General features: G+C 42.9%; 2 protein-coding genes across 2 annotated transcripts; both read left to right on the top strand.

Annotated features, from left to right (window-relative positions):
* The first annotated feature begins 1,478 nt into the window (after positions 1–1,478).
* Positions 1,479–2,210, top strand: LOC138784081 (olfactory receptor 2K2-like). Its single transcript, XM_069959597.1, has one exon. The coding sequence runs from the start codon at positions 1,479–1,481 to the stop codon at positions 2,208–2,210; it is 732 nt and encodes a 243-aa protein (XP_069815698.1).
* A 6,794-nt stretch (positions 2,211–9,004) lies between these two features.
* LOC138784076 (olfactory receptor 1082-like) lies at positions 9,005–9,700 on the top strand. The gene has a single exon (XM_069959584.1). The coding sequence runs from the start codon at positions 9,005–9,007 to the stop codon at positions 9,698–9,700; it is 696 nt and encodes a 231-aa protein (XP_069815685.1).
* The last annotated feature ends 11,836 nt before the right edge of the window (positions 9,701–21,536 follow it).

Here is a 21,536-nt window from a genome sequence, read left to right as displayed (position 1 = left end):
CACTGTACACTGATGATTCTTTTTTGTGTGAATTTTAGATTGATGGCCTTATACTTCATATACTGCTTCTCATATGAACATAGCCATACTTTTTTTAATGTTATTTATTTCCTCTTCTAAATAAACTTAAACTTGCATTCTTCCTCTTTCAAACAGGACTTTTGCCTGGTTCCAAGACGTTATTTTTCAAGTCTTTTTTTTTTTTTTTTTACTGTATTACAACACAGCAGTGCCCTGATTTGTATGCATGTTTACTGGAAATGAATAGAATCTAGAAATGTATAGAAATTAAGGATAGCAGTACGTTCGCCACTACTTTCTGTTATTGCTTCATTGCAAAATACAGTGAGGCAACTTTTCAAATGTAGTGGACAGTAGTGCAATAGATTTATCGTCTTCCTCCATTTTATGTATACAGCTCCTATTCAGACCTACAATACCTTGCAAAATTATTTCCTGTTGCATTGAGAAATTGAATTAAACCAGTTCATCTGAAAACCATTTTGTTTTCCCCTCTGGTAACTCTTTAATCCATTTTTTGTCATGGCCATATCAAATGTCCAATTTAAGTGGTTAGTCAGAGATTTGGGGGAATCTACTTTTACCCTAATAATACCACCAATTTTTTGTCACCAAAAAAAGTTTTTTTTCCCCCATCCGTTTTTGCAAAAAAGGATGAAAAAACGGAAGGCAAAACTTATGCATTTGTGTGCATCTGTTTTGATCCGTTTTTCCATTGACTCCCATTACAAAAAGAACAAATAAAAACGCTTTTTTTTTTCAACATACGCAAAAACTTGGTCGACCTCATTTTTGTGTCCGTTAAAAAAAAACTGATTTATTTTGATCCTTTTTTTTTTTTTTTTAATAACTGAAGTCAATGGAAAAAAGGATCAAAACACATGCATACAAATACATATGTTTTCCCATCCGTTTTTTTTCTGATTATTGTATACTGCTCGTGCTGGTTATATTATATTAACTTTTATTAGTTTGTACATTTATGAATGTGATGGTGCAAAATTCTTTCAAACAATTTAGGTATTTAGTAGCTCAGTACTCTGCACTCTCACCAGGTCTCGGTCAATGACATCTAGTCCATCTAAGTGGACATTGTTGGTTTAACCCAGTTATAATTTCTTTTTGTAGTGATTTTTTGTGATTTACATTTTTTTTTAAATTAATGACACCTTTTCACATTTTAGGTTTAGATGTCAAGCCATTCATTTTGTTGTATCTCATATAAAGACAATCAGTAATTTTATAAAGAAAGGAATCTGATGGCTAACCTGACCTATGACTTTCATCTGACAGCATTTTCGAATTCAACAGAAAATCACCTCTTACTTTTCTTTATATTTTTATTGATATACTTGACCGGTGTATTGGGGAACATCACTATCGTTACCTCTGTGGTCATTGATAGCCGCCTACACACTCCCATGTACATTCTTCTTTGCAACTTATCATTTGTGGATATGATATTCAACTCCTCCACCATCCCAAAACTTATGGACATTTTACTTTCTGGCAATGACTCCATATCCTTCATGCAATGCTTTGTCCAACTCTACTTTTACATGTTTGCGGCTAGTACGGAGGACATCTTGTTGTCTTTGATGGCCTATGACCGATATGTGGCTGTCTGTAAACCCTTACATTATCACCTGATCATGAATAAGAAGAAGTATGTTTCCCTCTTACTCTTCACCTGGATATCAGGATGTTCTAACTCTTTATTTTTGACCTCCTCGCTCTACCAGTTGGACTTATGTCCTTCTAATAACATTCAACACTTCTTCTGTGATATTAAAGCTTTGCAGAAGATAACTTGTAGTCAAACCCAATTTTACATCTTATTATACATTGAAAGTGTGGTTCTTGGACTTTTTCCATTTTTGCTCAGTTTAACATCTTACGTCAAAATCATTTTCATCATCCTACGTATCCGGTCCACCAGTGGTAGGAGGAAGGCCTTCTCCACCTGTACGTCCCACCTGGCCGTGCTCATCATATTCTATGGTGTGGCTCTATGTATGTACGTGAAGCCTCCTTCAGGACGCATCGAGAAGCAAGATTTGGTGTTCTCCATAATGTACACAGCGATAACTCCAATGTTAAATCCATTAATTTACACCCTAAGAAATAACGAGGTGAAGGCTGCACTATCAAGGATCCTTAAAATAAAGAAAACAAAGAATATAATATAATGATAGGGAAAAGAGAAATTTTTCCTATAATTATATATCGTGAGATGTCTTTTCTGGTCCGTATAACATTGTAAACTTTTTATTTTTCAGAACTGATACTCTTTAAGGCCACGTTCAGGTAACTTAAAATTTCTATTAATCACGACCGTTGTAACAACGGCCATGATTAATAGAAATTTCACGTTGCACTACAGTCAGAGGGAATCCCGGCCGCAGTGTATGCACATAGTATATGCTCTGGCCGGGATCCCTAGCAGCCGCAGTAAAAACTGACATGTCAGTTTTGTGCGACCGCTATTCATTAAATAGCGGCTGCACACCACTGACTGTTCACACAATGAAGAGTGCAGCTCTGGCCGCATGCTCCATTGTGTGCTATGGTGAATTGGCATGTGGGAACACACAGATGCGCCTGCATCCTAATTCAATAGAATCGAAATTCATCCGGCCAGTACTGCAGTGTCTCATGTAGTGTGAACCCAGCCTAAAAGTTCTAAAACCAGGCTGAACCCTGTACCCTTAATGTCAACACTCCAATGGTGACAGACCTTCCTGGTCTCCAATGAAAACATAAAGAATGGCCTACTAAGTCAATCACATTAAGAGTATGGTCACGCACAGTAAAATAAAAGCAAAATTACGGCCATAATTTTGAGTATAAAATACGGCCGTATTTACAATGTCATATTGTGCTCCATTGAACAAGTGTAGTGAACAACCCCAACTCCCTCTAGAGACAGACATCCATTATAGAACTGATGAAAAGGAGCAAACAAATGAATTGTAAGTCACCACCTGTCAGTACAAAGAAGCCACTTACATGTCTCTATAGTAGGTAGGTAACCTAGCAAATTGGGAGGTAGCCCCTTCTGGCAAATAGCCACGGGCACCTAGGTATCCAAAATAACCTATTATAATTCTCTAGGTAGATCGGCGGCAAGCAATTTGACCCTTGAATGGGCCCCCCTGTCCGCTGACCCCACAACAACCTAATAGCCCATGGTAGGTTTACCACTGATTGGCAGGCCCCAATGAACTCTTTCCCATGTACATACTTGCTGGAAATTACAGTAGATGATCATGTGGCAGTAATTTCTTATCAGTTTCACTGTCATTGATTTTTTTTACATGTTATCCCAGACAAAATGGAAGAAGTCATTGGAGTGAGCTCTATAAATTGGGTGACAGTGGCGCTGGATACACCTTAAGGCTATGTTCGTACGGCCGTAGTTTTGCGGAGTTGAACATAGCCTTGTGTGCAATTGGAACCCGGCCGGAGCGTACAGACATCGTACACGCTCCGGCCGGGATCTGTGCGGCACCGGAAAAAACTGACAGGTCAGTTTTCTGCGGCCGGAATTCAGTGAATTCCGGCCGCAGAAAGACCTGTCGCTTCACTGTGGGCTATGGTAAGCTCTGATGCGGGCACGCGCTGATGCGCCCGCATCAGAGCCCTGTGGCCAGAAAGATCATCCGGCCGGAACTTAAGTACCGGCCGAGATGATCCGGCCAGAGACCGGCCGTTCCGTGACCCGGCCGGGGTCACGGAATGGCCGGTCTCATACATAGTGTGAACATAGCCTAAAATTTATTAAGGAAGATACTGTCACCTTGGTCCAACCTACATGGAAATCAGTGGGATCTAGATAACCCACATCTACATAGGTGCAGCTATTTATAGTTGGGAAATTAGCACAAAAGGGTTCTACTTTATAAGCGTCAATGAATGTAGGGGACATGAAAGAGTAGTAGATGCTTGGAACAAACTTACAGCAGATGTGGTAGGTAAATCTACAGTCAGTAAATGTAAACCTGCCTGGGATATACATCTATCTATCCTAAGATAAGGAAATAATATAGGGGTTGGACCTGAGGGACCAGGTGGTCTTTTTCTGTCTTCAAGTCTCTAGAGTTCAGAATTAATGGCAGCAAATACAGGGACAAGAGAAATATCTTCCTGCTCAGCACTATTCACACTAACACCATGCATTACTGTATTTTAACACCCCCACCGATCCAACTTGCTATGAAAGGTGGGGTTTGGAGGAATCTAGTTTATTAAGTCATTAGTTTTACATTGTCTAACATCCATTTGTAATAAAAGTATGATGTGAACAACCCTGCTGTTTCATATCGATTGGTTGTTTCAGGACTTATTGCTCTTGGTGCGGGGACTCACATCATTAGTGACTTTTACAACCCTATAAAATGTTGATAATTTGCCAATGTTTTTGTAAAAAGACCATTTCCATGGAAAGCTTAATCATAGGTAAATAGGTCTCATTGACACCTGCTCAGCATATCTAGGTATTACAAATCGCTTTCCCATTTTGTTTTCTACATGTTTTTTTTCCTTGTTGACTAACTATTTGATATTTTGACTATAAAGGGGTCATTGTTTATAAGCTGGGTTTGCACTACTTTACTTTAAAATGCCTGTTTCACATAAGGTTGACACTGAGAAGGCAAACAATATGCGCCTCTTAGTGAATCCGGTAGGACCTACACTTTATTGCTTTACGCACCCAGGTAAAAGTGTTTCTGTCAGGTGTCACAGCTAGCGCAGTTAGCTGCTGTGCCCTACTCCAGCCACTAGGTGTCTCACACCCCGGGGCACAGCTGCAGATCAGAAGGAAGGTTTAGCCTGTGACACACACACTCACACTCAGCCTTACATGGCCTTACCCTGATGCTCCAAGTACCTTGTCCCCTTGGCTCCATCTTGATTGCTGATGACACACCATTTCCGCCGGAACTGCCTCTCTCAGCCAATCATAGATCTCAATGGTGTCCACCATGTATTTTAAAGCGAATGTACCATCCGTACATTCGCTTTAAGTGTACTCTTTTAAACAGCCGCCCAGCACTGGTGCATGGTGCCGGTCTGTTACCGAGCACCATCCGGGGTTGAAGCACTGGAGGCGGGCCGGCTTGTTCCCAGTGGGAGGAAACCCCGCCCCTCTATGATGCGGCTCCATTGTATTGATGGTACATCCACTTTAAGGTATATAAACTATAAATTCTGCATATTGTTTTTGAGGACCAGATAATGTAATAAGAGAATCCTGGATCTATTGTGTAATAAAAACAACACCCTATGTCCAGTGTCCCTATGGATAGCCAGTTGGTTCCCTTCCTCTGTATTAAAGGGGTTATCCAGCCCTACAAAAACATGGTCACTTTCCAGAGACAGCACCACTCTTGTCTCCAGTTTGGGTGCAGGTTTTGCAACTTAGTTCCATTGAAATGAATGGAGTTTAATTCCAAGCCACACTTGACTTGGAGATGTGCTGTCTCTGGGAGAAAGTGGCCATTTTTTTGTAACGCCAGATAACCCCTTTAACCTGACAAGGGTATGAAACCTCCTTGGTGTCTCTTCTCCGGGAGACTCCTTTCTCCATTCAGAAGTGGTGACGTCATTGTAATCTGCTGTGCAGCAGCTGTAAGGTAGATGATAGTTTATTACATTGTGCTAAATGTCATGATAAGGATAGTAATCAATAACGCTATTAATAATGAACTGTGATTGTATCCAATAAAATATACATGCATATTGTCCGCAGGATAATGTTATCTTTGAAGTGTTTTGGCCTCCATCCCTGATCTAAAATGTATTTGCTCTTTTTTGACCTGTGTCTGATGAAGAATAGGGATTGGAGAAGGCCAAGGTAAGACTGAGCTGGGAATAAGATAGATTTTGGGGGGAGGTTGGACCATTTTCATAAACAACATGCCGACCACTTTCAAAGTGCAAAATATTTTTTACTATAACACATAAATAAGGACAAAAGAACCCAGAATAAAGTATTTGGCCCTAAAGGTCACCATTCAAGGTCACTTGTCACCATTAGGGCACCCCAACTTTCACCACACCTGGGGCCTACATTAGAAGATGCTCTGGGGAATATCAAGACCATTACCTACAGTGTGCACCCCTCCCCTCCCCAGCACCTTGTACCACCCCTCAGAAACCTAGGTACACTTGGGGGGGGCCCTCAGATCCTTGTAACTGCAACTGACTGAGGCACTGCAAGGCCCGGCCGTCCCACAGCCTTCATACCCCTATCTAGGGTTCCTGCTATGATGTGCCCAGAGTTGCAATTCCACCTGATCTCACATGTTAACATACTTCCATAAACTAGGGGTGTAGGTTATGTTTCACACTGCCAAAATGACGGCCATTTTTATTGGACGTCTGTCATTTAACAGCAAATAACAGGCATTTTTTTAAAGTTATTTGCTGATAAAACTATCCATCATTTTAAGTTTGTGAACATAGCCAAAATGTGCACAGTCCAGCACTCTGGGAGTATTGTGCATGGTATTTGCGCAACTTGGCATCATCTAGAAAAGAAGCTGTAAGTTAGTATATGATGGTAATGTGTACAACACTATATGGGAAACCTGTGGTATTGTAATGTAGTATATGGTGCATACTCTGTACTGTATATTATTGTATGCCAACATGTATACATGGGTCTGTGTGCTCCTAACATGAAATATACTGCTGATGGTAAAAAGTGGAGTATTATTATTAAGTATTATTATTATTAAGTATTATTAGAGAATTAGGTAGGATGACTAATACAGGGTTAAACTTAGAGCCAAAAAATGAAGAAAACAAGAATCTCAACCAGGGATTAATTTTCTATTTTATCATAATAAACCTGTAAATAATATAATGAGGCAGCTGCTTATCCCAGGTGTAAGTATCCTCCATGTATACGAAGGAGAATATATAAAATGGTCTCTGTGATCCTTACAATATATTCATGGTGCTCATATTCAGGCCTGAGGTAAGTGTGCTGTGGCCCGGGGTGCCGATTGCAGATGTTGCGTGCAGCCGGTGGGCTCTGGTGTTTCAGGAGGCAACGGTGGCCAGGAGTGGTATTACAATGGTAGAACAATGTGAGGTGCCAGTGAGGGTGCAGATGTGGCGTAGTGGATGATCTATACGTAGCAACATGTTTCAGCTCTCAATTCAAAAAGAGCCTTTTTAAAGCCTCAAGGCTTGAGAGCCTAAATGTGTTGCTATGAATAGTAAATACATCAAATTAAAGATGCCTGCTTGATACCACACAACACACTAGCAGTTCAGATGTATTTTCCGAGTTCCAGCTGGTTCATCAGCTCGGCTAACCACAGGGGATGATCGAACATCGGAAAATCTTAGGTTCTATAGAACTCAAACCTTGTTGAACCTTTCGCATTTGATTCCCGATGCCTTCCCGGTCCGTGGGGAAGGAGGAGACATCCCGGGGACCGCCTGGAATTCCAGGATTCAGCCTATTACCTAGAACCTAAGATTTTTAGATGTTCGATCATCTCTACTAACCACCAGTAAGGATCCCTGTGTTCCCTTTGGTCCTGAAGGGGTTATTTCTTTGCTAATAGAAAAAAAAAGTCATGATATTGTCATTTTGTTTGCATTATGGCTCAAAACATAGAAGACTGTTGCCACTCTAAATGCTGCCATATTACAGAGATATTCGCTCCTAGAAGAAATAGGAACAATAGGGGGTGATGTAGACACAGTATAATAACCTCAATACTGCTTAGGTTCCCTTTACATCACGTTTTGGGGCTATGTAATCAATATACAGTAAATACTTGTAAAAAGTTATCCTGGTGTATAATGGACTCTCAGACTTTAACCCCTTTATTACGTATATATACGTTCCTACTGCACATACCCCGTGCAGTAGGAATATATATACGTTCCTGACTGAGGGGCTTACTGATGTGTGCTGGACCGCTGCTGTGAGAGTGTTCCCACACACATAAGTGTGTCCGGGGCCGGAGGTAATGAGAGGCAGCTGCGAGCCCTTTAAATGTTGCTGTTTATATCGATCGTGGCGTTTAAGGTACTCAGTGACAGAATAAGGTTCTGTCACTGAGTGATCGGGACCCGCACAAGCGATCGGGTCTTGATCGATTGTGCTGACAGGTGGGGGTAAGTTACTTAACTTGATCCTGTTGTATCGGCAATCTCTCAGGTGCATTTTACACTTTTTTTCCACTGTAACACATGCGATCAATAGATTGTATGTGTTACAGTGAAAAAAAGTGTTAAAAAAAGTGTAAGTATTAAAAAAACCATTTTAACCCCCCTCTCAATAAAAGTTTAAAATACCCCCTTGCCCATTATAAAAAAAAACAAAAAAAACCAATATATTACATGTTGTAGCGTGCAGAATTGTCCGATCTAGTAAAATATACCATTATTGTTCCAGCATGGTGAACGGCTTAAACGTAAAAAAACACACCGGGATTGTTGATTTTCATAAATTATATATCAGAAATTTTTCTCTTACACCAATATGATATTAATAAAAACTAGAGATCATGGTGCAAAAACTGACACCCCAACCAGCCATGTAGGTGGAAAAATAAAATGGCTATGACTCTTAGAAGGCGGGGAGGAACATTGCATTAATTTGACCCGGACATCCATCCTGTCTTGAAGGGTTAATAAACTAAAGGTAGTCTACCAGTTACTGTGTTTGGACTGTTTCATGTACATATACATTTTGTTTGCAGGGCTTAAAAACATCATAAAACAAACATGAAAATGCAACCAAAATGTAAAGGTAAACTAACTGATGTAAAGAGGTGACCTCCGTATACCTTGTTCCTTATGTTATGTCATATTCCATCATTTCTGTCCATGTGGTCAAGATTAATGTATACATCAGGATCTAGATCTCATAAAAAAGAGTAGAAAATCAGTCACTAAAGCCATGTGGTTTAATGTTCATTAATACAATAGAATATTGATGGAGAACCAAACAACCATGGACAATTTTGAAATTATGGCTTTTTCCAATTCAGCAATAAACCGTCCTCTATTATTTGCTCTATATTTCTTCATCTACTTGGTTGGATTATTGGGTAACATCATTATAATCGCATGTGTGATCACTGATCTGCACCTACACAAGCCCATGTACATCTTCCTAGGCAACTTGGCGGCCGTGGATATGATTTTGACAACATCGACTCTACCAAAATTGATGGATATTTTACTCACTGGGAACAACACAATATTCTATGGAGAATGCTTTGCCCAACTGTGTTTTTACACGTTTACTGCCTATACGGAGGCCACACTGCTGTCTTTTATGGCCTATGACCGATATGTGGCCATCTGTAAGCCCTTATATTATCACTTGATTATGAATAGGAGACATTATATGTTATGTCTAATGGGTATATGGATGTTCGCCGCTTTTAACGCCTTGTTTATTACTCTAATCATGTGGCAGATAAAAATATGTCATTCTAATAAAATACAGCATTTCTTCTGTGAGATCAAGGCCCTCAACCGAATTGTTTGTGCTAATATTCGACTTCATCTGATCTTGTATTTGGAAATCATCTTACTTGGACTTTTCCCCTTTCTTCTTAGTGTAACATCATACATCCAAATAATATCCATCATTCTCAGGATTCCATCCACAACTGGTCAAAAGAAAGCCTTCTCCACCTGACCGTCATGGGGACCTTCTATGTGGCCGGTATGTGTATGTACGTAAAGCCTCCTACGGAACATCTAGAGGAACAGGACTTGGTGTTCTCCACACTGTATGCCGCAGTGACCCCTATGCTGAATCCGATAATATATAGTTTAAGGAATGAAGAAGTAAAGTTGGCCGTAAAGAAAATTGTTAACAGTATTTTTTCTAATTAAATGTATGTGTTTGCCACAGGCCTGACTACCATAAAGCCAATCAATCTACAGAACAAAGTGGCCATGTTGCTCACTAGACCATTGTGACCCTTGTTTTTCAGATCTTCAGAGTGTCAGGGTTGGATCTAAACTAGGGACACATTGACACAAGCTAATAAAAAATATGGATTCCACACGCTGTGTCATGTCCCAAGACTGGTTTCTATTCATTGACATGTATATGTGTCATTCTGCTTTGCTTTTTGACCCTCCTGTCTTCCTGTCCTCTAGCTGCAGTGTTGTAGCTCCTCCCCTCTCCCTCATGTTAGCAGCCATTTTCATGTTAAGACAGTGCATGTACCTGTATGTTCCTGCTACCCCTGGCATATTATATCCTTTTCACCCCGTTGTACCAGCATTTCTACAGGGTTTCTGCACCAAATAAAGCTGGAATCTTCCTACATGCCTCTACAATGGAGTTGACGCTATCTGACAATATGTGACTTGGTGTGAGTACTGGTTGAAGCACAGATATAAGACTATCTATAACCCCACCTGCTCATAGCCAGGTTGTTGAGTCAGAATAGTGAAAAGGATCATAGACTGTCAGTCACAGCTGTGGGGACAGAGACTCAGCTTCAGATACAGCCATAGCAGCTACCTGCAGTGTCCTAGGGATCATCAGTGTGTGTGAACTGGAGCCACAGTGCAGACTCTCATCATAGAACCTGCTAGCAGCAGCCATCTTCCTTCAGTGTAACCCATCCTGTGTGCATCATGGCTGAGGGACACTCAGTTCAGGGAAGCATGGACCCCAGTCTGCAGTCCAGTGATAAGGACAAACGCTCTGTTAAGCCTACATGGAAGGTTAGAGAGAACCTTGAAAGCCTGCAGCATGAACTTGCATCAGACATTATGAATCTGTGGAAAACTTTACAGCCACATGTCTCCACCATGTGCTTGCCTGAATATGTATTACCACTAGAGGGAGCCCTAGAGCAGCTGTCCACTATGCATGAGCAATACAAACTGAAATGTGAAGAATACCATTGCATTCTGAAAAGAATCAATACTCAGGACAGTCTAGAAGAATTGCAAAACTTCCAACATCTTAATGTTGAACGAGACGGCTTAATATATGAAACTAAGTCTAAAATAAAAGCAAGAATTATGCAACTTCATGAAACAACATCTTGTATTTCTGAGTCTACAAGACACTCAAAACGCACGTCTAGGTCACGATCTTCAAAATATTCCACACTAAGTGAGCAGCTTATAAAGGCGCGTGCAGAAGCTGAAGCGACTAAGATTCAGGCCACTTTTGCGCAAAAGAGAGCAGAATTAGAAGCAGCTGCAGCGCAGAAGAAAGCTGAAATGGAAGCGCAAATGGAGATAGATGCAGCACAGAAGAAGGCGCAAATGGAAGCAGATGCAGCACAGAAGAAGGCGCAAATGGAAGCAGATGCAGCGCAGAAGAAAGCAGCCAAAGAAACAGATACCGCAAGAAGAAAGGCAGAAATAGAAGCTCTGCAGAAACAATGTGAGCACGCTACAGCCATGGCAAGGTTGAAGGTCCTAGAACGAGCAGCCAGTGGGAGTGAAAGAGACAGTGTTGCCTTGAGCGGAATGGATGCAGAGGATCCTCTCAAACGTACTAGAGACTATGTGTTAAGCCAAAACAGTGAACCCCAGATTGCTACTACTGTTCCTGACAGTGCAGATATTTCTTCACAGCAACAACACATTATTCCTTCTGCAATACCCCAAAATCAAGATCAGTACAACACTCTGCCTGTTCATCATCTTGATACTTCACTCCGCATAATTAACCATGGCCCTACACCTCTGCAAGCTCATCACAGAAGTACACAGGTGCAAGCCAAGATGCCAAACCCTAACAATGGCCTAGCATCTTACCAAGCCACAGGTAAGCCTATGGATAGCAAGCCACCTCCTGGGCTAAATGCCTATGCAGCCTCATTTACGCCTGTGTTTCTTAGCCAGAACTCTGGAAACAATGTGGCCAGCACTACTCAGCCAGCACTTCCTTGTCCAAGCTCAGAGCGTACAGACATGTCAGAGTTTGCAAGATACATGTTACGCCGTGAACTTACTAAGACCGGACTTACAAGGTTTGATGACCAGCCCGAGAACTACAGAGGCTGGAGATGTGCCTTCAGAACCGCAATTAGTGACCTTGGCATCACCGCTGCTGAAGAGCTAGATTTACTCATCCGGTGGCTTGGCCCACAGTCCACAGAACGTATTAAGAGACTCAGATCTGTCCACATTGGTAATCCAGCAGCAGGACTCACAGCTGCCTGGGAGAGACTAGAGCGCACCTATGGTAGTCCTGAAGCAATTGAGAGTGCTCTCTTCAAACGGTTGCAAGGTTTCCCAAAGATATCTGGTAAGGACAACCAGAAATTCCAAGAGCTTAGTGACCTACTTTCAGAGCTTCAACTAGCCAAGACAGACACTCACCTACCTGGTCTCAGCTACCTGGATACTGCTCGTGGGGTAAACCAAATAGTTGCCAAACTGCCATATGGCTTTCAAGAAAAGTGGACTACAGTTGGTTCAAGATACAAAAGAGAGAATCAAGTCTCCTTTCCTCCATTTGACTACTTCTGTGAGTTTATCAGCAACATTGCAGAATCCAAGAATGACCCAAGCTTTTCCTATGGTGAGTCCAGTGGCCCTGGTTCACCTCCTCCTAAATATGACAGCCCACGATCCGAGTACAGAAAACACAGAGGTCCAGTGTCTGTAAAAAAGACTGATGTTCTTCCCACTACCTCATCAGCTTCTGAGGAGCCCAGCTATAAGAACAACCAAGGTGAAAAGATTGAGAACCCCAATCGTCAATGTCCTATTCATAAGAAGCCGCATCCTCTCAAGAAGTGTATTGGCTTCAGAAGGAAACCACTCCAAGAACGCAAGGAACTGCTAAAGAAGTTTGGAGTATGCTTCAGATGTTGTGCTTCCACTGAACATGTTGCTAAGGACTGTAAAACTGCCATAAAGTGCATAGAATGTGACAGTGAGAACCACGTACAAGCTCTTCACCCATCTCAGTCCAGCCCTACACCACCTACAGATTTCCCTCCTCTAGCAAAGCATGGCGGGGAGAACACAGATCAAGCAGCAAAGCCTACCACAGTATCTTCTTCATGTACAGAAGTCTGCGGAGAAGACCTTTGTGACAAGTCCTGCGCAAGGATATGCCTAGTCAACGTGTACCCCAAGGGTCAGCCAGAAAAAACTGTAAAGGTGTACGCCATCTTGGACGACCAGAGCAACCGATCACTTGCAAGGTCAGAACTTTTTGATCTGTTTAACCTAAAGGGAGATGCTTACCCATATACCCTGGGCACTTGTAGTGGCATTACAGAGGTTTCAGGGAGAAGAGCCAGTGGACTTGTAGTAGCTTCTCTAAATGGAAATCTAGAGTTACCTTTGCCTACACTTGTTGAATGCAACCAGATACCATCTAACAGAGAGGAGATCCCTACACCAGAAGCTGCTCTCCATCATCCTCATCTAAGGACCATAGCCAGTGAAATACCAGCTCTGGATAATAATGCAGAGATCCTACTTTTGCTGGGAAGGGACATTCTCAGAGTGCACAAAATACGTCAGCAAATTAATGGACCGCATGATGCACCATTTGCCCAGCGCCTTGACTTAGGCTGGGTTATTATAGGGAACGTCTGCATTGACCGTATGAAATGGCCTACCAAGATATCCTCATTTAAGACTCATATATTGCCAAATGGTCGCAGCACTTATTTTCAGCCATGCCCACATCACTACCTGGTGAAAGAAAAGATGAGTAACTGTAAGGGGCAGCATGACCAGCAAGATGACATGAACATTTGCCTTCCATGGAATGATAACCTTGGGTCTACAGTGTTCAACATCACAAGTGATGACAACAAGTTGGCACCTGCTAGAGAAGATAAAGAATTTCTCAAAGTAATGGATAAGGAATTCACTCAAAATGATTCCAACAGCTGGGTAGCACCTTTACCCTTCCGTACTCCAAGAACAAAGCTACCAAACAATCTGCAGCAAGCAGCTTCAAGATTTTCCTCTTTAAAGCGCACCTTAAAGAGAAGGCCAGAGATGGAAAAACACTTTGTAGACTTCATGCAGAAGGTGTTTGACAGAGACCATGCAGAACCTGCACCGCCACTAAAGGAAGGAGAAGAATGCTGGTACCTACTATCCTTTGGTGTGTATCACCCTCGGAAACCTGACCAGATCAGAGTGGTGTTTGATTCTAGTGCACAGTTTGAAGGCGTTTCTCTCAACAATATGCTCCTCACTGGTCCTAACCTCAACAACAGTCTTTTAGGGGTCCTAATGCGCTTCAGACAAGAACCTGTTGCAGTAATGGCCGACATTCAACAGATGTTTCATTGTTTCATTGTTAAAGAAGACAACAGAAACTATCTTCGGTTTTTATGGCACAAGGACAACAACGTCAACAAGGAAGTCATAGATTATCGAATGAAGGTGCATGTCTTCGGCAACAGCCCATCTCCTGCTGTAGCAACCTACGGACTGAGAAGGACAGCCCAACAAGGTGAGAAGGAGTATGGTTCTGATGCTCGTCGGTTTGTTGAGAGGAATTTCTATGTTGATGATGGACTTAAATCTTTACCAACAAGTGAAGAGGCAGTTGATCTTCTTACCAGAACACAAGAGATGCTGTCTGCAGGGAATCTCAGACTTCACAAGATCATCTCCAATAGCCATGAGGTAATGAAAGCCTTTCCCTCAGATGATCATGCCATCAACTTGAGAAACCTTGATCTCAGTTCTGACGCTCCTCCTGTGCGCAGCCTAGGGTTGCTGTGGAACATTGAACAAGATACTTTTACTTTCCAAGTGTCTCCTTGTGACAAACCTTTCACCAAGCGAGGAGTTTTATCTGTTGTGAACAGTATTTATGATCCTCTTGGGTTCATTGCGCCCATCACCATCCAAGGCAAGATACTACTAAGACAGCTTACCACTGAAAATGCGGACTGGGACTCTCAGCTACCTATTGAGAAACAACAAAGGTGGGAAAAATGGAAAAGGTCTCTGGAAGTATTAGAGCAACTCCAAGTTCCACGTTGTTATGCCCCCAGCTCCCTTTCAGTGGCCATCAGAAGGGAAGTCCACATCTTCTCTGATGCATCAGTGGAAGCCATAGCTGCCGTGGCCTATCTTAGGATTACAGGAGTCAGAAATGAGACACATTGCTGATTTGTCTTAGGTAAGGCAAAACTAACTCCAAAACCTGCACACTCTATACCAAGACTTGAGCTTTGTGCTGCCGTGCTAGCAGTTGAAATTGCTGAAGTATCTGCTATAATCAACGCAAGGCCTTTAGTTCCAGTTTCCTCAGACCCTGATTCTCCAATCATCCTTACTCCAGCAACACTTCTTACCCAGAAGATTGGAACTTCTGATATTCCTCCAGGCACCTTTGACCACAGTGACATCTACAGACGCCAATGGAAACAGGTTCAACATCTGTCTAATGTGTTTTGGTATCGGTGGAAGAGTGAGTATCTTCACATGCTCCAAAGCCGTCACAAATGGCAGACTTCAAAACCTAACCTCCAGGAAGGCGACCTTGTTCTTTTGAAGGATAAAGAGGCCCATCGTAATGAATGGCCCATGGGTCTCATCACAAAGGTCATCCCCAGCGACGATGGAAAGACTCGTAAAGTGGAAGTCAAGGTAACAAAGGGAGGTTCAGCAAAGGTTTTCTTCCGTCCAATTCATGAACTAGTGCTCCTTCTACCAAAGGAAGAAGTTACATGAGTGACTTGGACACCCACACAGCTTATGGCGGGGAGCATACCACCATGGACTATGGCTGTGTCATCACTGATAACCTCCTCCTGTGGATTACAGTGTGGGTTGGTGGAAGTGTTTGCAGTCCGCGGCTTCCCCAATCCGAAGATGGGTTTATTTGAAGTTTCTTCGGGATTACAAATCTTCAACTTCAAGATTTGGACTTATTGTTTATTGTTTGCACGTTGTTTTTCTCTCTTGTTTTACAGGTTTCAAGAACAACCTTGGACTTTCAGGACATTGTTCCGATTTGGAATATATTGTGAAATCTAAAGATTTCAGACGGGGAGTGTCATGTCCCAAGACTGGTTTCTATTCATTGACATGTATATGTGTCATTCTGCTTTGCTTTTTGACCCTCCTGTCTTCCTGTCCTCTAGCTGCAGTGTTGTAGCTCCTCCCCTCTCCCTCATGTTAGCAGCCATTTTCATGTTAAGACAGTGCATGTACCTGTATGTTCCTGCTACCCCTGGCATATTATATCCTTTTCACCCCGTTGTACCAGCATTTCTACAGGGTTTCTGCACCAAATAAAGCTGGAATCTTCCTACATGCCTCTACAATGGAGTTGACAAGCTATCTGACAATATGTGACTTGGTGTGAGTACTGGTTGAAGCACAGATATAAGACTATCTATAACCCCACCTGCTCATAGCCAGGTTGTTGAGTCAGAATACGCTGAAAACCATTGCTGCAAAATCCACCCCAAAATGATCATGTGTTTAACGCTGTTCTTTTGAATTGTTAAACAAGTATTAATAACTGCCTAGTAATATTTAGCATTTTTGACCCATAGCGTCGAACTAGAGCTGATCTTTCATCTTAACAAGCTCTGATAATAGGAAAGCTCAGCTCTAACAGGATGCCATGGGCAACAAACCCAGATTTACCCCTAGACTACAATGTGTTTAAAGGTCTTTTACTTGTTAAAAATTGCTAATAACTGCAGCGCAATTTGTGGTTAAAACATATGAAGCTTTGCAGTAAGACCGCAGTGTGGTTTTCCACTTGACCTTTAATTTCTCTGTGCACACTAATTCTCGCAGGCAACTTGCCATGGATTCTGCCGCTTGTCTCCACGTCCTCCCACTTCACTATCCGCCTGTCCCATAGACTCGACTCTATGGTCAGGCAGATTCCTCCATCCACCCAAAGAATGAACATGTTTGTTCTTTAGTTGGATGACCTCGTACTACCTTCCAGGGCGGTCACCGATATTAGGAGGCAAAAGGCTGTCAGATAAGGGTAACTGGGACTTATCTAAACGTGAGTACGAGAAGTTCACTACAAGACTTAAGTGTCTTTCTTCACACACATGCCGGCAAAGTACTGTACTTATTAGGCAAGGGCTCCTACCCAGCCCCTAAACCACTCTCTCTCTCTCTCTCTCTCTCTCTCAAGATAATAAATAATATGGCTGTACAGTCAAGGTACACGTCCAAAATCAAAATCTATCCCGGCAATTTAAATCAAAAAATCAAAAAAGGAATAGTGCCTAAAACATAACTTTTAATAAATACGGTTAAGATACACCAATAACAGTGTGCCCATCACCAAAGCTACAAGTATAAACAAAAACGTTGGGTCGTCGCACATCCGGTATGCGTAACAGCCAACAAAATGTTAAAAAGTCTAAATACGTTGGTACTGAGGCAGTGCAGCCCCACGTTAGTATCCAATATAACGTTGTGATCTCCCAACGCGTTTCTGCCACTGGTCACTGTGGCGTCATCAGGGGAGTAGAACCAGCAAACATGCCACTTTCAGTGGATACGTATGCTTATAAATACCAATATAGTTATGAATACCAACAGAGTACTACCCCAAGGATATTAATTGCTTTGCACATCTGTATGTGTATGTGTGCTTATTACAACTGGGTATACTGTATTAAATAATAGGGCTAAACAGTGTGTAATGCAGATCTTGCCGCTATGCGGCTACTCGCTGGCCCTTGTTAGTACCAAGCGAAGGGGAGATGCATAGGAGACACTGCAATAAAGGTAATGATTAGAGATGAGCGAACGTGCTCGTCCGAGCTTGTTACTCGATCGAGTATTAGGGTACTCGATGGTAGTCGTTACTCGGACGAGCATCTCGCGATACTCAAGGAAATCTCATCATCCGTTTCCTGTAAGTTTGGGCGCTTTTTCTCAGCCAATAAACATGCAGGAGACTCTTTGGTACATCCTGCGATGACGTGGGACCCATACATGTCGATAGCAGCGATTGGTTAGCCAGATCAGATGACCCTGCCATATAAAACTCGGCGCCGGCAGTGCTCGCTTCAGACGCATGCTGTGAGAGATCAGGGACAGAGCTGCTGCTGGTCAGGGAGAGTGTCAGTGTAGGATTTAGCGTTCCAGTAGGCAGGGAATATACTAGCAATACAAACAAACAGCCCTTTTCAGGGCTTCAAAGCTTTTATTAATAGTATTACTACAGACTGCTGGCTGGGAGTTGCAGTGCTGCTACCGCGGTTTAACCAGCACACTGTAGTGACCGGCTGCTGGCAGAAAGGGGACATTAGGTGTTGCATACACACCCCTAAGAAGTGCTCAGTGTACTCCTTTTCGATTTTGGGGCTGCTGGTCCTGGTTTACTACATTGTATTGCTGGGATTTGTAGTGCATCTCGCATAGAACTTACTTCACTGCTGATATTGTATTGGGGTGACAAAGTGTGTACAGTTGTTGCCCATACCAGATAGCACCCCCTAAACTAGTGTGTACTGCACTGTATAGCTGGGATTTGTAGTACACTACCCCTCAAGTGATAATCCCTTTGCATGAGACAATTGCCAGATCCTCAACGATCAAAGTCAAATTCAAAATCAAAACAGCGGTGGGGGAGAGGTGGTGAGTCACATTATGCAGGGAATGCAGTCAAATTGAAAATTGAAAGGGTGGTGGCGGGGGTAGAAGTCAGTAGTTACATTATGCAGGGAATGTACAGGATGACTTAGACACACTAAGTGTTTGGGCGTCCACTTGGCAAACTTGGTTCAATGTGGATAAAGGAAAAATACTCTCTTCAGGAAAGCTCCAGGGCTCATATACTGTAGTCTTCTGGTCCTTACACAGCTCCAGACCCCTCCACCTCCTTCTCCTCTTCTGTTGGGGATATCCCAGCAGAGGAGAAAGCAGGCAGAGAAGGTTGTGTGTGTGGGGGGAGGAGGGGCAGGGAGAGTGAGGAGGAGGGGGCCGGGGGGAGTAAGGAGGGAGCCCTGTGTCTTCTTGCCTGTGCGGTACAGCTGTCAGGAGCTTCTATGCAGGGAGGCTGGGCTGCTGGGTCCCCCTGGATGCTATTTTGAGCCGGGGTCCCTGACAGCTGTACCGCCAATACTGCCCTGATGGCGGCCTTGGCCAGGGGCACAGGGAGAGGTAAGTTAGTACTTGTAATCAATTTCCCCCCTGTCATCTGCTGGGTTTTATAAATCCCCGGACTTTTCCTTTAAGCAAAACAGCTGGGGGGTAGGTGCAGCTCACTTAAATAAATCCCAATGCTGAGGTTAACAGAAAATGCCAATACCCAAGCATAAACAAATAAATATAGAATAAAAGAAAATGTATCTGTCCTCTAAGCATTAAGTGCTAATAAGGTGTTTTAATCACAAACATATAAAATCCATCAGCCACAGGGCCCTTGTGGTGCAATAAAATCAAAACAAATATTTATAACAATGTCAAAGTCCTTAAAACATGACACTTCAAGCACACAGAGTTCATATAAGCTTCATTTGATGGGTAATCTGGTCTTTGGATTCAGATCTGGAGAGTTACTCCCATCATCCTCTCAATAGCTTGCAGCAATGCCTGTCAGTGATAGTGGACAGATGAGGGTTATACTCCTTACCCACTGTGCTTGTGCAGCACTGCTGATGCAGCGAAATTCAGTTTGCTTAAAATAATATATGCGATGTTCCCCCTTATATAGGGTATATGTATGTATCTACAACCAGACAAATAGTACTGCCCTCCTGGCGATCTGTCTATAGTACATTGTATATACTCAGTCTCTCTGGCTTTACAACTGCTAGTTGTCATAAAGGGAGAACTTAGACACATGCAAGTCGTTTGGTGCAGGATGAGAGTGTTCTCCGGGGTCACTGGAGTCCCGGTCTGCCCACGGTAAGTGTGATAACATCACCAGTCTTGTTTTAACTCTGCTCCAAAGCGGGGCCCCGCTGCTGGTATATAAACAGAGTGATAGCCGGGCCAACTCCTTCCGGACTTGTACAGCTGCAAAGTGGATACAGAGGTGCACTCAGATTTGTTGTTGTGGGGCGTAGACAAATGTTGGGGTGACTGCCAGACGTGTTTCGGGGTCTCTGCACCCCTTCATCAGTGGCCAATGTGTTCCATGGCACCTTCATTCTTACTTATACCCCTTATAGGGGAGTTTCAAAACATGGGCTGGATTGCATGGATTCCCATCTTGATGGCTAGTCCAGGCCATATTTTATCAGCTTTGGTAGTAAACAACATGTGACTAACTATATATAGAGGAATACAAGTCCTTCACAGGTCTATATTCATAATGTGTATCTTCTCAAATGTAAAAGCCAACATACAGACATAAAAGAAAATGCAAAAATGTAAACATGTTGCTATCCTCAATACCAATGATATGCATAAGAACTGGACATAAGACATATGTGAGTATAAATAAAGGTGGTGAAAATATGCCCGTTGGTGACACGCAGGGTCGGTTCTGTTGCTGATAAGACAGCCAGGCACAGGACCGACCATGGCCATGACCTTTTTCTTTAAGCAGGCTCCATTGTACTGAAGTTTAAGAGGATTTATTCTGGTATATTCTCAATACAGTAAACTCCAACAGAAAGAAACATCAGTGGTGACAGTAATGAAATGCTTCCTAGCACCCACACAGTCTGGCCGCTTCACACGGGATATATAAGCTTACGGGTACCTGAGTTTCACCAGTCCTATTCTGTCTGATTCCCACTGGCCTAAAGTCTCTCCCCTTGTGGCAAATCCAGCTCCTGTGCTGTGATCTATGGCTGCTGTTTTCATAAAATGTGGCTTTCTCTTTGACTGTTTTTACCTCACACACAACAGGGCCTTGCTTCCTTTTACCTCACAACACACTGACTGGACTCCACACAAGATCCTTCTGTGCCCCTCTTTTCCCAGCATGCACAGCTATCACTGTTAACTCCCTCACTGCTGGACAAAAACCAATGTTGTATGCTGACTCTCTCTAACTGCCAGAGAGAGAGGTAATTAACCCTTGACAGTCAAACCCTGGGCCACATACAGTATTGCTTGTGCAGCCTCCCATAACTATGCCAGTGTAAGGAGCACAGCATTACCCTATGAAGCCCTTGTTCTGTGAGACACATGCTACAGTGACCATGACCAGCTGTGGAATTACCAGTCCCATCTAAATAAGAGTTTATTTCCCTGGTACTATGTCAGCCTGCATTACCTTTAAGCAGACATAACTTCTTTTTTTGGCCATATTTTTTGGATGACCATCCTTTTGCAGCCAAATAATGTTGGCTATTTTAAAATAACGGACGTTATTTGGCTGAAAAATGAGACGGCAGTCAAAAAGCCAGAAAAAAAACTGTGTATGTGGTTGTGGCCATGTGATGCCCTGGCCCCTGGGGGCCACTTCCGCAGTGCTGGTGTTATGAGCGGGCAATGACTGGGGCAGCTGCAGGGGTTATACTTGTCACGGTATAGGCCTGAGGGCGGCACAGCTGTAGGGCCGGTCTGTGGAATCTGCGCGTGATGATGGGCATGCGATTCCTCGCTGCACTTAGTCAGGGCAC

This window comes from Dendropsophus ebraccatus, chromosome 1 (genome assembly GCF_027789765.1).
Source record: "Dendropsophus ebraccatus isolate aDenEbr1 chromosome 1, aDenEbr1.pat, whole genome shotgun sequence".
NCBI classification, from domain to species: Eukaryota; Metazoa; Chordata; class Amphibia; order Anura; family Hylidae; genus Dendropsophus; species Dendropsophus ebraccatus.
The sequence above is the reverse complement of the archived record's forward strand: the minus strand, read 5'-3'. Positions and strand labels throughout refer to the sequence as shown.